Source organism: Pterocles gutturalis, unplaced genomic scaffold (genome assembly GCF_000699245.1).
Source record: "Pterocles gutturalis isolate BGI_N339 unplaced genomic scaffold, ASM69924v1 scaffold2266, whole genome shotgun sequence".
In the NCBI taxonomy this organism is placed as follows: domain Eukaryota; kingdom Metazoa; phylum Chordata; class Aves; order Pterocliformes; family Pteroclidae; genus Pterocles; species Pterocles gutturalis.
In genome coordinates this window covers 82,037-97,770 of record NW_010105190.1, presented here as the reverse complement: position 1 = coordinate 97,770, position 15,734 = coordinate 82,037, and the positions used below count along the sequence as shown (strand labels likewise).

Sequence of the window (15,734 nt, the reverse complement as noted above, 5' to 3'; positions counted from 1 at the left end):
GCTGAGTCAAACATCTCTCACTGCAAAGCTGACAGTTGCTCTGTGGACATTTGAAGATATTATCAGTATGGAGAGATGCAGTCATTTGATTTATGGTGGTTGAAGCTGCTCTTACTAAACTGATGTGGAAGGCTGGTATGCTGGCTCGATGCCTTGTGTGTGTGTGTGTGTTTCCAGATTTGCTTTCTTTTAGCTTTTGTCAGTTTAGGCAAGTGTAACTTCAAAGCTGAAATCTGTTGTTTCATCACCTGTCAGTGTTCAGAGTGCTGAAATCTGTGGTGTGCTTGCAACCATGGTCAATTATGATATGGAGATAAGGCTGAGAAAGGCTGAGGGGGGAAAGGGTTTTATAAAAATAAACATTTTTCACGTCCTGTATAGAAACTTAAAATGCAGGCAAGTCTTGTATGTAACTAAGGAGTTTGGAATTTAATAGCAACCGGGGAGCTGGTTTGCTACTTGGCCATTTTATGGGATTTAGTAATATCGGGAATACCTGGAAAATTTTAGTGATAGGTTTACTTTATAGATTTGTAGGCTAGTGGATTTACTTGCACAGTTTCTCTTGTGTGTCTGGGTTCCTTGGACAATGACTTCCATTCTCTGATAGTGAGAGTTCATTGTGCATGGGAATTGTTTTCCCTTTGCACTAAATAGAGAACGAAGGTGGTAGTTACACTAAAAGGTTAATTTCTCCATGTTCTGATAACATATTAATTTTTGCTTAAGCCAATCAGCTTTTCTGATACAATAACATGAGAGATGGCTTATTGCAATCTCCAAAGGTGTTCTTTTATTTAATTTGCTGGCATTTGTCATGACATCTCAGTTCCTTTTGCCTGCTTTTTCATTCTGCTGGAAAGTTGTCTTTTTATGAAGACCATATTAGCTCATTTTCTTAACTGCTTCTATTTAAATCCTGTTAGTTGTTGGACTCTGAAGACCTGATTAAGATTTGGTTTCTTCAGGGGTCCTTGTAGTAATCAAAGATAATTTATTAATCTGCTTGATTGCCTGGAACAACTGGTGATGCTAAATTAGAATATAAATAGTTGTATCTGTCACTGCCTATGTTACTGTCACATTTAATGAGCTTCGAATTCCCTTTTCAACATTTTTCATTGCAAAGAAAGCACACAAAAAGTGTGTTTTTAGAAACAAATTAATGTGACTTGAAATGTAACATTCATATTCCGCTAGTATGTGAAATTGTTCCATGTTTCAAGGAAGTTTCCTGTTGCCTTCTGGAGAAATACTGTCAGGGTAGGCGGTGAGGTAGACACAAAGATAATTTAATTTACTGTTAAATTGGACAACTTGGTTTATAAACAATGAAGAGAGTAGCATTCCACAGGGCATATGTAATAAATCAGGATTCTTCATTTAGGAAGGGGTTTTTAAGTCAGGCTAATGGTTTGCTTTTAGCTTGTTGGAGAATAAGATTTTATTGTCAGAGCACCCTAAATGTTATGTTTAGAATGCTTCAAGTTCTCATGCGTGATTTTTTAAAATTTTTTTTTAAATTATTTTTACCATTAGTTGTTTTCTGTATCATGAGATTAGTCCACTGTGGCTTGTACTGTTCCTATAAAAGTTCAAAAAGTTGGCTTTGAGGCATCTTTTTAGTAAAATAAGAATAATATCTGCCCATAGAAAATTTTGGGGGTCACAGGGAACACTCGTGAATAATGCATTCTTTATCTAAATGAATTAGAGTTTATTCAGCTTGAGGGTACTTACGAGAAGCAGCTTGACCGAGCTTTAGAAGATGTAAGGTCCTGGTGTGCTAATATTACACCTGCCTTACACTTTGAATTCCCTAATTGTTAACAGTACTGGGCCCTGCCAAAGCTTTCTTACTGCCAGGCCTGATTCCCAAAGCCAGCCCCATGCCCCGTTCTGATACCAGTATGGTTGCCCACACCAGTGAACCCAGACCTGAGCAGGAGCAGCCCCTCGATAGAAGGCAGGCACTGCTGGCCGTTTCTCTCCGCGTAGCTCTCTTCTTCTCACAGGCAATTGCCAGAGTGGAAGCAAGAGAACAGTTTGGAGGCTCCGCATGTTGTCCAACTTTGAGAGCGGTTGATGAGGATTTGTCGCTGCTTATTGCTCTGTTGAGTGCGGGGATGCAGACGGCTGTTCTCAGTTTAGCCTGCCCAATACTTAGGAAGGACAAAGTTGCATTCTGCATTATGGAAAACAGAACGTGTGTCTGTTGCTGTGGTGGGTTTTTTGGGGGCCTGGGTCGTTGGTGTGCAGGCGTTGCTTTGTCTCTAGAGCTGTATCTCGTCGCAGATCCTGCAGAGGCTTTTTGGAAGAGTCAGTTTTAATCAAAATTTGCGTTACACATGACTTATACTGTTATTTAGTTGACACTTATTGAAATATATGGATCATTATTAATAAGTGTACTCGTTGTTTATTACGATTAAGAACTTTCTCTTTGCTTTTTCTTCCCATCCTACTTTACTTCCCAATTCAGGTCACAGTGTGAGGAATATTCAAGCATTTTCGGTCCTCCAGAATGCATTTTTGAGAGCAAAAACCAGCTATCTAGCACAAATCATCCTTGATGCCATCACGAATATTTATATGGCGGACAATGCCAACTACTTCATTTTGGAATCACAGCACACATTGTCTCAGTTTGCAGAGAAAATTCCTAAACTTCCAGAAGTGCAGACCAAATATTTTGAGATGCTGGAATTTGTTGTCTTCAGCTTGAATTACATACCCTGTAAAGAACTGATCAGTGTGAGCATCCTTTTAAAATCCAGCACTTCTTTTCAGTGTAGCATCATTGCCATGAAGACACTCCTTAAGTTCACCCGTCATGACTACATCTTTAAGGATGTCTTCAGGGAGGTGGGACTTCTGGAGGTGATGGTAAATCTTCTTCATAAATATGCAGCCCTTCTGAAAGATCCTACTCAGGCCCTGAATGATCAAGGTAGTGTATGCTCTTCCATTTTACTAATAAATGTCTTTTTCTTTTCTTTTCTTTTCTTTTCTTTTCTTTTCTTTTCTTTTCTTTTCTTTTCTGGGAATGGTGAACACTAGCGCTTGAGTGGAGGAATGAGAGAGTCTGAACATGTCTCTCAAGGGCTGAATTCTGCTGGGGGGCTGCTGTGCCATCTGAAAAGCTCATTGCAGTTGCCTCTCTTTACATCCTGCGAGCGAGGCAAGCTTTAGTGAAGGATTCTACATGAATTAAAAATAGTTAGATGTTTATATTTTTCTTTTTAAAGCAAAGCAGGTGCTGCCAAGTGCTGTACGTGAGTGCGTACAAACACGCGCACGCAGATTTTTTTTTTCTTCACATTCTTTATTCAAACTATAATTGGGTTAGTGTGTGTCAGTGGCACTTTTTAAAATCATAATTGGTGAATGTTTCACCTGGGTTTATTGTCTGAAGCTTCATTAGTGAGCAGTCGATTAAAGTTAGAAAGCCTTTTTGCCAGCAACTCCATTGAGAAGCACATCAGTTCTCGTGTTCTTGTAAGTAAATGGGCCAAGCTGTCACCTGATGAGGGTGCTACCTGGGTGCGCGTGCCTTTGTGTTGTGGCTTGCTTCTTAGTAGAAATTTTTTTTAAAAAATTTTGTTTGGGTTGTGTTGTTTGGGGTTTTTTTGTGTTTAAGATACCACTTGCAGTGTTGGTTCATGTTACACCTGTTGGATCACCAGTGCATTCACTGTAATGATGTGAATGTCGTTCTGGGGTTTTTTTGTGGAATTTCTCTTTTTGAGTACTGAATACTGAACAAGGACAGATCCTGTTAGTCTTCCACTATGGTATGGTTTTGTGGCTTCAAGAAACAACCACTAGGGATATGAAACTATGACTACAGCTGCAGTGTCAGCCACTGAGCTCACAGTGCTCAAAAGCTTCTATTTAAATTCTTCTCTTTATAAATTAACGTTTCAAATGATCCATAGGTAATCTTTTATGGAAATGTATCTGTAGACTAAATCTTAATTTGCTTTGGAATACAGTTAGGCTGCAAAGAAAATAAAATATTGGTGGAAAATATCAAGAAGCATCTTGGAAAAGAATGATTTTTACTATGACTTGGGCTTCTGCAATTATTTTTTAGGGGACTCAAGAAACAGTTCATTTGAGGACCAAAAACAGCTGGCTTTGTTGGTTATGGAGACCTTGACAGTACTACTACAAGGATCTAACACAAATGCAGGTAAGTAGAGAGACCACTGGCAAAATCTTTCTAAAAATGTAATTCAAAGTCATGCGTGAAAGCAAACTAGTCTCGACTTTCTATCTTCAGACAAGTAATCAAACACAATGAAATATACTTTTTCTCTTGCCAAGTTTTTCAAGAAGAGAAAATAGGCAGCATAGAGTGCATAAAATAAAGGAGTATAAGATAGTGGGTTTTTTTAACTTGAGTTTCTTTGCTGTTTCTTTTTTAAACAATTACCTGAACGCAGCTACTGCACTGCTGCATACATACTGTATGTGTATCTCGTATTAACTGTCTTGGAGAGCTTGAAATAACAGATTGAGAGAGGGTGATAACTGTTTTTAAAACGTTTTTTTCTGTTCTATTAGACAAAGAAGAAAATGGGAAACCAAGGGGAAACAGATACCACCCCGAGGAACCAGGAAGTTTCTGGCCTTGGAGGCCATGAAGCATCCTTATTTCAGCAGCTTTTTTTCTTAATTCTGACTAGTGTTTTCTCACTTCTGGTTTTGCTTTTGTTTTCATTTAAGTAGGAGAAACAAATGCTGAAGAATGACATCCTGAAAATTGTCCAGCTTGGTTGACAGCTCACCAAGCTACCTCTCCTGTCAATGGAAAGGAAAAAGCATAATCTTTGATTTAGTAAATGAATCTGTTCAATGGTGAACCAAGAAGCAAGTGAATAGGCTGAAGTAAGGAGGGTTTAGAGAGGAATCAGTGTAGATTACAGTTGAATTGCATAAATCAATTACACACGTGGACTCAGCTCTGGTTTTTCTGTGTAAAAAAAGGCAGAATTAGAAACAAGTCAGAAAGGAGTGGCATGAAGGTACATGCGGGGACTTCCATGGGAGAAATTGTGGAAAAAAAAACCCCCAAAGCCAAACCATAACCCAAAACAAAAAAACCCCAGGACTGTTTGATTTCTAAGGCTTGAATGAGAGGAGGTGGTGTAAGTATGTCATGATAACATCTCCGAAGGACTAGAACTGCTCATATTTTAGAAGCAGCAAGTCTTGGTTGGCAGGACTCCTGTAAAGGAGTGCAACTGACTTAACTGACCTAGAGTTTGAGGCCTCTCCTTTGCCTTGTCCAGGTTCCTATCTCATCCAAAGAATGTCAGGGAAAGCAGGAGGCAGGAAATCACAAATTATTAGTGGGACTAAGGTTTGTATATGTCCTTCAGAGGGAATAATATCGTCCTGACTAGCCTGTTAATCCTGAACTTGGTCGTTTAAACAGCTGTTTTAGTTTATGGTCCCAAGGAAGATGATCCCTTTTGATGGCAGTAATGCAGCGTTGATCCATTTCCCTGCTCTGTTTTCACCTTCAGTAATTAATACAGGGCAGTACTCTAGGTGCTGATGCTGTAGTAAACACATTGTACGTGCTGTATATATTCCAGTTTGGTTTTGATAATGTTTTCAGAATCAATTTTCAATTAATTTTCAGTTAATATTGCATATGTGTTCTTCTGAGTGTCCATAAGCTTGAGAACCATTATTTGACTTAAGCTTTATCTCTACACGGATAGGTCTTGCCACGAGGAAGCTTGGGCAGAGTCTTACGAATCTTGTGGGCAGGCTGAATCCCTTCTCAAGCAGTGCTCCTAGCTGACTGGTCCAGAAGCAGCCTAGTTATATTTTTGGCAATGAACTAAATGTAATATAAACACTGTCTTTAACTAAAACAGGATATAGTCTTCACTAAAGATGGAAGTTTTGCTATATTTTTTTCTTTGTTTCATTCTGTGACTCTCTGAGCTCTAGCATGAAGAGAATGACTACTGTTGGAGTAACAGAGTTATTGAGCAAATTCTTGGAACTGACCTGCATCCTTGTACTCAACACCTTTAGTGAAAGATCCTGTCATAAGAATATGGTTATGGTTCTATTTTTTATTTGTGGTGGGAGAGGAAGAATAGTAGTAAGTCATTAAACATCCGTAGGGCTGCAAGCCTTCCATTCAATCTGTAGAAGTGAAAAGAAACACCTTTTGTGTTTTGTTGTTGTCATTATTTGTTACTGACTGTATTTTTCATACTCCTTGTGCTCTTATCCCCACCTCCCTCCCCTCCCTTTCTGAGTAGGTATTTTCAGGGAGTTTGGTGGTGCAAGATGTGTGCACAACATCGTGAAGTACCCCCAGTGCCGACAGCATGCCCTGATGATCATCCAGCAGCTGGTGTTATCGCCTAGTGGAGAAGATGATATGGGCACCTTGTTGGGACTGATGCACTCGGCTCCACCTACGGAACTGCAGCTGAAAACCGACATCTTACGGGTAAATGACGTAGTGCTTAGGACTCTTGCTCGTAAGCCACTTTATTTTTAAAAAAGGAAACACTGAGAAGGGCATCAGATGGATGGATGATATTTAGCTACTGAATGTAAATTCTCTCTGGAGTTGAAATCTGTATGTTTGATGCATGGTTTTTATTTTCTTCCATCTGTCTGTGGCAGATTTCAGAATAAGAGGTGAAGGCTAGTGAGTGAGTATGTGTTTTTAGCATTGTCACTTGGAATCAGTCTTAGTGGCCAGGAAATGAGGTTCTACAGTTAGGATAGTCTTCCCTGGTGGCGTATTGTTCAGTTCAACATTGGGGGGGGGGTGAAAGCAAGCATCTAACATAGAAGTTTATGTTCAGTGCTAGCTTGCAATTTTCTGTGTCAGACCTACTTTATTTTACCAATTTGTCAGTTATAAATGTTGAATTAGTTAATATGAACATAAATGATAGTAGGAGATAAATCTGAAGAACTTGCTTGAGCAAAACAGTGGGAAGATAGACAAGCAAGGCTGTGAGTGGAGGAGGAAGAGAGAAGACTCTCATCTGTTCTCTGTCATATTGTGTTTTTTGGTTGCTAATCTAGACCCACAATTTCTTCTCAGAATAGCTAATGTTATTTTTGTAAGTTGATGTAATACTGTTATTTTAGGGTAGAAAAGCTGAAGCAAATAGTAATAAGTAAATGTGTCTTACTGGAGAGGACTCTAAGTTCATCTCTTAAAAGGAGCTGTAATATTTCTCTGGCAGATGAACAGCATCATATTATTCCAAAATGTAGAAAGGAAAGCTAGTAAGAAAATGGTTAAATTGACATATTTTGTCTATCAAGGTCTTCAGTCATTTGTGAGCATGTCTCATTCATGATACTTAAGGGGAGAGAAGGGATATTGCATTCCCCAGTGGATTTAACATCCAAAGTCAGGGTTTCTGTCTTCTTCATCTGACCCGTTGTGTTTGTCTTCCATCAGTGCTGTTTTCGGAAGCTTTGGTTATGGAACTGACAGCCCAGAATGGTGCAGTGATGGGTTTATCCAGGTTTGGCAGGAAATGAGATCCTGCCTTCAAAGGAATGACAGCCTAACTATTTCACTCCCCATCTTCTGAGTGCTTAAAAAAAAAAAAAAAAGCTTGATTCTGAAGAAGTAAGCTCTTGACTATGAAAGATTCCCTGACACCCCCGCCAGCCTTTTGTTCTGTATCAGTAACATTTTTCTGTTGTTTGTGATAGTCTGTGTAGAGAGATTTTTATTTTCTCCCTTCCAAATTCACATGTGGGTCACACTTCCCACGACAGCTGGGCTTTTGTTTGGTTTTGGTTGGGTGTGTGGGCTTCCCCACCCGCTGATTTCACAGAGATAGGAGTATTATTCTCTAGTACCTGGATTCATGTTGTTTCTGCTGTTTACACTGTGGCTTTGCATTTGTTCAGCAAGTAAGGTTTTATGCATATTTGTTTTTCTCTCAGGCCTATTTTTGAACAACAACTCTGAAAATCAAGTTTCATTCAATTCAGAAATTTATGGATTTCACTCTAGAGGAAGGCTAAAACCAAGTGGGGGGTTTTTGGCTAATTCTTTGCTGCCGTTGTTATCTTTGAGTGTTATTATGGCTTCATAGCTGCCAGGTGATTATGTGTTGTAGATTTCTGGGAGACCTGTGTTAGGATGCTCCAAGGTTTTAAGTATTTAGATTTTTCATTGCTGCAGGCAGTTGTCTGCCCACTCTTGTTTGAAATTGTTTGAAGTATGATGGCAGAGTAGATTCCTTTCTAATAGCTGTATTCTCTGCCTTATCTTCAAGGGAATTACCTGGGGTTTTTGGGTTCCGTTCTAGGTTTGGTCAAGCTTTTTTCTGTTGGCAGGTTTGTTTATTTCCTTAATTTCTCCTTTCTCAATTAGGAGTAGTGCCTTACTTCCTGGCCCCCAATTTTGTAACCTCTTGAGGGTAGGGATTCTTGCAGTACGAAGCAGATCCTTGTAAACTTCAGGCATTTCCAAATTCTGACAAATGACATGAAGATTTTGCTAGCATATCAAACAAAAATGTTCGTACATTTTTTCAAGCTGTTTGTAACGCTGCTGTGTTTTTTCTTCTTTGTTCTTATTGCTTGTTTTGTCCCTAGGCACTACTCTCCGTGCTGAGAGAAAGTCACCGCACGAGAACTGTTTTTAGAAAAGTTGGTGGATTTGTGTATGTCACATCTTTACTCGTTGCTATGGAAAGATCTTTGTGCTCGCCACCTAAAAATGGCTGGGAGAAAGTAAACCAGAATCAAGTGTTTGAACTGCTTCACACTGTGTTCTGCACATTGACGGCAGCAATGCGCTACGAGCCAGCCAACTCTCACTTCTTCAAAACAGAGATCCAGTATGAAAAACTGGCAGATGCTGTTCGATTACTTGGCTGCTTCTCAGACTCAAGAAAAATAAGTCCCTTGAATGTCTTCCCTTCAAATACACAACTATTTCAAAGACTTTTGGAGGATGACCTAATATCCCTGGATTCTGTGTCACCTACGCTAAGACACTGCAGCAAACTTTTTATTTACCTCTACAAGGTCGCAACAGATTCTTTTGACAGGTATGAACTTTGCTCCCCCTGCTCCCTGAAATAGTTTTCTTCAAATATGTTCATTGCAAGCTTTTGAATTTCCATTTTAATGCATTTCTTTGTTCCTTCACTCCAGTGAGAGGAATAAGGTGTCAACATCTGACCAAATATTGACTTAGCTTGCTGGTGTTCTCCAGGGTATAGAGCATTCTCTCTGATGCTGAACGTTTTGTCATGGCAGCAATTAAGATAGAGATGTCAGTTTATGATTAAATTTGATGTTGAAGCAACCTGTTGGGTGATAGGCAGACTGCCTGGTTGCTTTGTCATACAGAACTACTAGAATCTTACACTTTTATGAAGTCAAATGAAAAATTGTTGAACATTGCACCTTGACTTCATGTTTCCTTTGATACAGGACTTTAAGTCATTAGATAATATTATGACAGATTTATTTCATTTTAGAAGATACTTCCAGAGTTCAACAACTAGAATTTAAATGATACTTGAGATTTGAAGTGACCAGTAATATGTGTCTTGAAGCTGATTCAAAAGGACAGCAAAACTTACTGAAGTATGTGTTGAAGATTGGCTTGTCTGAAAGTAGTTCTCACTCATAATTCAAGGTACAAAAAAGTAAAACACAGACTTAAGCTCTGTATCTGGGACCCTGGAGCTGCTGCGCACCAGCTATTTCATATTTTTCTAAGCCAAGCCACCTAGGTAGTCAAACACAGGGTCTGATTTCCCAAGTGTGGAAGGTGTCGCTGTGTATGTTGAGCTATTAATAGAGCTGCCAGTTGTCAGGCTTTCTTCAATTGGGTGACTAGTAACACACAAACTTCATGTTTTTGTTAATGACATTTTTTCCTCCAAAGCAGCAAGTATTAGTGCTTTTCTCTTGTTTAAAACAAACAAACAACAAAAAACCCAACAAAAAAACCACCGAAAAACCAAAGCCAAGTACAGAAATTGGTTTACTTGAGCTCATTTTAAAGTATTGTCAAAGCATTCAGATAGGGGGAGGAGAGTGTGTATTAAGACTGTCGCACACACTGTAGAAATTACAGCACTGGCTAACAGTAGAGTGTGAAGAGTTAATGGGGTAAGTAACTCCCATAGTACTGTTGCGTAAGCTACCTCATTACATTCCTTTTTTTGCTGTCATCTTCACTGACTGCATTTTTCCTTCTTTCTTAAATTTTCCGATTGTCATTCTTTGTAAAGTTTATGTTGATTTTATTCCCTATCCACGTTAGTTATGTTTGATTTGCTTGGCTTTACTCTCTCTTCTAGATTTCTGCTGTTTAACATTGACAGATGTTTTCTTTTGCTAGCGTGGTCATGTCAATAAACCTCTGCAGAGCGCCGGCCAAGCCCTGCAGAGCCATGCCATCAAACAAGCCACACTCTGCATGTCTGCGCGTTTACCAGATGCGTGTCCTTCAGTGGTGTCTTTTGTCGTCTGTGTTGTTTCTGAAGAATGGATCCTAGCAATGATTTTATTGATGCTTTTGTAAAACTAACAAGCTTACGGCCTCTGGTTTCTTCTCTAATCTCTCTGTCCTACCCCTGTCTGTTTTGTCTGTAGTCGTGCAGAACAGATCCCTCCTTGCCTGACAAATGAGACTTCTCTCCCCTCTCCCTGGGGTACACCAGCTTTGTCCCGGAAAAGGTACCGACCCTTTTAAGAGAAGTTGATCTTGCTTCTGATTTCTTGGGGTTTTTTTCTCTCAAGTTGCTATTTTTTTTTTCCTGAGATGTGCATTTTCACTTGTGTATTTACTGGATAATATAAATGTAGAGGTATGTTTCACAGTGAGTAGGTAGTGATGAGATTAAAGGTGTCTCCAGACTCCTGAAGCACTTAATTTTAAGTTCATTATTCAAAAATAAGGTCTAGTATAAGAAGTGATCTAAGGGAGGTACAAATAATACTGTCAGGAACAGTTCAAAGAAGTTCAGACTATGCTAGTAGATCAGTTAACAGAGCATGGTTTCTTTTTTCTTGACTAATTTTTCAAGAAAAGCTACTTTCAGTCAGACAGTTGATGGCTTGTTAAGGTGCTCGTTTGTTTGTAATTGCACAGAAGAAAAAATAAAGAATGAACCTGTCAGTACCTGACTAGCAAGTGATGTAGAAACATGCTGAATTAAAAGGTTTGGAAAGCAAGCAAAAATGATACAACACAGAAATCCTAGCACCCACTTCCCCTCCCAAAACTTCTCTGATGCATCTTAGTGTCTGGTAGATTTTTCCTTTTTTTTTTTTTTTTAAGAAAAAATAAAATTACTGATTCAACAACAGTGTGACCTACAGGCCTGTGCAAACGATGAAAAGGAGACTTTTCCCAAAGCCTGCAGGGAAGGAGGCAGCCTTCCGTTATTTGAAGATGCAGGTTAGGCAGAGGTTTGCTTTTGAAGAATAAAAAAGCATTTGAAAGCCGGGGTTATCTGAGGTGCAGGTGGCATGTATGGAAAATAGTCATTCTTGCTTGGTGTTCAGCTTAAAATATGCCATCAAGTTTTATGTTTGGAACGTAAAATATTTTGCAAAGGGAAGTGGCCAAAGCTGCGTTTGGAAACGCTTTGAAAGGAGATTTTTGTACTGGAGCAGGTTAGTAATGAAGGGCCTTTTTCTGGCTTGGACAAGGCCACTTTCCTGATAATCCAGAACCTCTTAAGCTGTCGTTTCCTTTCTTCTCTAACACTGAGGCATTCAGGAAATGAATGAAAATCCTTTCTCTCTCATTTACGCTCTGAAGAAACATAAAACAGTGTTTCCTCTGGAGGCTTTTTCCAGCTTTGGCCCCAATATTAACATTGATGGATTGTTTTCTGTAGCAGTGAAAATGCAAGCAGCTATTTGAAAACCGTGTGGTATAAGAAGAGGTAAAGATGGGATCTTTCCCTCAGTACCAGTATATCAACACGGGTACTTGCTGGGGTAAAGGAGTGCATTTGACGTGGATCTTCACGAACAAAAAAGGCCTTTGGGTGATTACAAGTTGTGTAAGACTCAAAGCAAAAGTGGGCAGCAAGAATGCTTGTGCTGGCCTGGGTGACTTTTCAGGTCCTTTGTGTAAAAACATGTTTTCGAGTAAAAAAATTCAGGGCTAGGCTTTTCCAAAAGTCTATTTGAGCAGCTGTCTGCTTTCTCACGGTTGTTCAGTGTCGTGTTTGTCATTCCTAGGGAATTCGGTGCCAGTAGCTGGGATCTTCCTCCTCTCAAAAATAAGCAGCTTGGATTTTGCAGTCCAATACTATTTTATTGTTTTTAAATGTCAGATTTGGTCAGATTCTGTCCAAGCCCACTCTTCAGAGCGCAGTGTTTGCTCTACTCGTATTGTTTTCTGTCTGCTTTGCTTTGCCCCCCGGGGATCTCCCTGGTTGCTGCGCCCTGGTTTGCTGCCTTTTGACTCCTCGGGCAGGTGCCTGAGGGAGAGCCTGTGTTATTTGGCTAAAACAGCAAGCAGGCACTGTGCACACAAATAGTCCTTATCAACAAAAATAGTACAGTTCTGGGTTTGCATGGGTTTCATCTAGAGCGATCCAGGATAAACAGAGACGCTAAGACATGTCTACCGCTTCCCAAAGCTGCATTTCCCTGGGGAGCGGTGCCTTGCAGGTGTGATCCTGTGTGGAAGCAGAGCAGGTAGGGCTCCTCCTGCGCCTGCTTGGGATGCTGGTGGCTGTCCTCCCTTTACCTGGAAGGCACTGTTCTTCCACCTCTGCTGTCGAGTTTGAATCAAGAACTACAGCTTTGCCAGTTGTTTGGTTGCTGCAAATTTTGGCAGAAAAAAACTTGACAAGGTGTTCTCACTTTTTTTTTTTTCTCTTTTTTGAGAGGATGCTTTGGGCCTGACAGGGTGAGGTAGCTAATAGAATGTAATTTTGACTTCAAAATACTTTCAGCTGTAGTTTTTTAGAAAGCTTGGATGGTGATCACTCTCAGGGAATGATATGCAAAGGGTTTATTTTCAATAAATCTTACTTATTTCTTTCCAGATGAAACTGGTGTTATAATTAACATCAGCACTTGGACTTAATTACATAATTGGACTTAATTACATAATTTGACTTTGAATTTTAATTTTTTTTTTTGTTAAATACAACAGATCTATGTGTAGTCTTCCGTGAAGTGCCTTTTTCCACTGGCTGCTTCTTTTTTTCTTCTCCTTTAGAGGGACCACATAAAGAATATATAAGCATGGATAAATTAATTCATTGCAGATTCTGCGCTGACCCATAGACCTGTAACATTTGATGAATTCTTTGGCAGGATTTTGTAGAATCTATTTTCTTTTCCCTGCCTAGAGAAGTCTTTTTGAACTGGTTTTTTTTTCATTGCTTTGATACAGTTACTCCTCATACGGGAAACTAAACAGAGAAGGTATTTTTAAATGATGTGAAAACCTTTCAATCATATTTGGTTTAAGGACGTGACTTTTCCTTAGATTGCTACCAGAAAAGTGAATTGCCTAGTCTTGACTGTATCCCCTTTCCAGTTTGTTGAATGTAATGTTGAAGTCCAGGCTCTTTGAGGCCAGGATTGTGTCCTTGTTCATGAATCATTTTTATTGGGCTCTCTCTGTACTATTGTGTTATAACTTCACAGTTCCCTCATGAGGTGAATGTGACAGTGCAGATCAGGGTGCTTAGAAATAAAATTTGTGCCTAAAAGTGGACTGAAGTTTGTTCTTCAAAAATATCTTGGGGAGTGGATGCTTAGGTTTTAAACTGTAAAACTTGCATTGAGAAGCTCAAGGTGATTTTTGAAAGAGGTGGCGGTTTTCTTCAGATGAAAAGCACAGATCTTAGGATGCATGAGAAACAATTGCTCATGTTTCAGTCTCTGTATTATAAGGCAGAGAAAAGGTTTGAGATAACATCTCTCTAAAATAATATTACCAGTTATTCTGCTGTTCTTAATTCCATTTAATTTTACGAGAGACAACCAAGCCTTCCTCTACCTGCCAGATGTCTCAATCGTTGCGTCTCCTAGAGAAGTTTAGAAAGTTGATGGTTAGAGAGTTTGTAAAAACACTAGAAAAATTGATTTGGGCAGATTTTTTTCCTTATCAGTTGGTTACAATAGAATTGCCTTACTAATTCATGTTTGTGTTAAGTATTAGCTCAATGATTAGAGCATCAGCAATTTCATCTTTCTTGAAAAACTCTCTTTTAAAAAGAAGATTGTGCTGTACTTCCAAGTGTCCTGTTCTAGGCTAAATGATCCGGTGCCTCAGCCTTCCCTGACAAATGACGTTTCTTGCTGAGGGGATGTGTGCGTATTCAAGATGCAGCCTTCAAAGTATTTAAGGCAGAATTGCACTTGCAGCCTTCCTCATCTCCCATCTATGTCCTGTTCTTCCCAGGAGAAAAGCTTTCCTAGGTGGAAGTGCCTAACAGATGAGGCACAGTGAATCTCCGAGTGTTATTTCTGTTGGGGTTAGGGGTTGGGTAAATCTCTGTGACTGGGAACAGGGGAGAGGAAGTGCCCCTTTCGACTGATCTGATAGACTGAGACCTGGTGTTAGCTGGATTCGCTTCCTGCGAAACAACAGGCAATATTTGATCTTTGAGAAAATTGTTACATAGTTTGTTTTCTTTCTTCTTACAAATAAGCACATATAAGTACAGTGAGAATGCGTGTGTGTATATATATTTTTTTTTGAGTGTGAGCCTTTTTGAGCTATCTTTTGCTTCTAAAATACCATCTTGAAAGCGTCTGTTCAGTAAGCTGCTCGTGCTGTTTGCGCGTTGAATGCCATCCTGGAAGAAGAATGGCGTCAAGCTGATACCTCCGGGAGTTTCCGTGAGAAACGCATCTACAGCTCTCAGCACAAGTGGTTTCTTCTAGGTCAGGGTGTCAAAGCCTCGTTTCCCTGGATCGGGCTAAAGCAGCTTAATGTAAAACTAAATTGCTGTGGCAGTCGTGGAAAGACTGAGAGGAAATGGACTGAGTGTACAGCGAGACCAACTTTCTGTTCCTGTAAGCTAGGTAGAGATTGCTGAGGGTTTCGTGATAGTGCATTTTATAATCAGTTGTTAACGAGAAGCAAAGGGGTAGAAATGGATTCAAGGGTGAATTCACGCCCCAGAAGAGGGGCAGGGGTAGCTTGTGTGCTGCCGTTGCTGTGTGCTGTTGCTGTGTGCTGCCACTGCGACTAGAATGCAAAGAGGGAGGCAATAAAGGCAACCTTTAAATTCTTCAAACTGCGTAGCACCTGAGGAAAAGATTTCTGAGTTCAAGCACAGTCAAGAAATTGAGACACTTCCAGGTTGTCTTTGGGGAAACATGTCCAAGAGGTTTGAGAAGAGGAAAGCTCTCCGTTTGTCTGAGGGAAGAAAAAGGAGAGGGGAGTAATGTCTATAGCCTGGTTCAACTTTAGAGCTGTTTGAAAAATGCGAAGGTCATCACAGATGGATGTTGTAATGATGGGATGTTTTCTGTCCTGCAGGCATGCGTATCATTCTGTTTCAACACCTCCTGTTTGCCCTCAGAAAAACATAACTGATGTGAAACTCCAAACAGGACCCACATCCCTACAAAGCTCCGATGTGGTCGTTATCCACCCTGGTGCGATGCTCGCCATGCTGGATCTTCTGGCTTCTGTTGGATCGGCTACACACCCAGAGGTAGGCAAAAAATCCTGCTGCCTCGAGCTTTGAGAGTGACTGGGGAAAAGG

At 39.9% G+C, this 15,734-nt stretch overlaps 1 protein-coding gene across 1 annotated transcript in view; it reads left to right on the top strand.

The window, feature by feature from the left end:
- The window catches only part of WDFY3 (WD repeat and FYVE domain containing 3), a 104,127-nt gene that overhangs the window by 21,453 nt on the left and 66,940 nt on the right, over positions 1-15,734 (top strand). The window contains exons 8-13 of the mRNA XM_010087275.1: positions 2,483-2,950; positions 4,097-4,195; positions 6,291-6,484; positions 8,614-9,071; positions 10,633-10,716; positions 15,506-15,683. Of these exons, the coding sequence (XP_010085577.1) occupies positions 2,483-2,950; positions 4,097-4,195; positions 6,291-6,484; positions 8,614-9,071; positions 10,633-10,716; positions 15,506-15,683 (1,481 nt within the window). The remainder of the gene's footprint in view (positions 1-2,482; positions 2,951-4,096; positions 4,196-6,290; positions 6,485-8,613; positions 9,072-10,632; positions 10,717-15,505; positions 15,684-15,734) is intronic.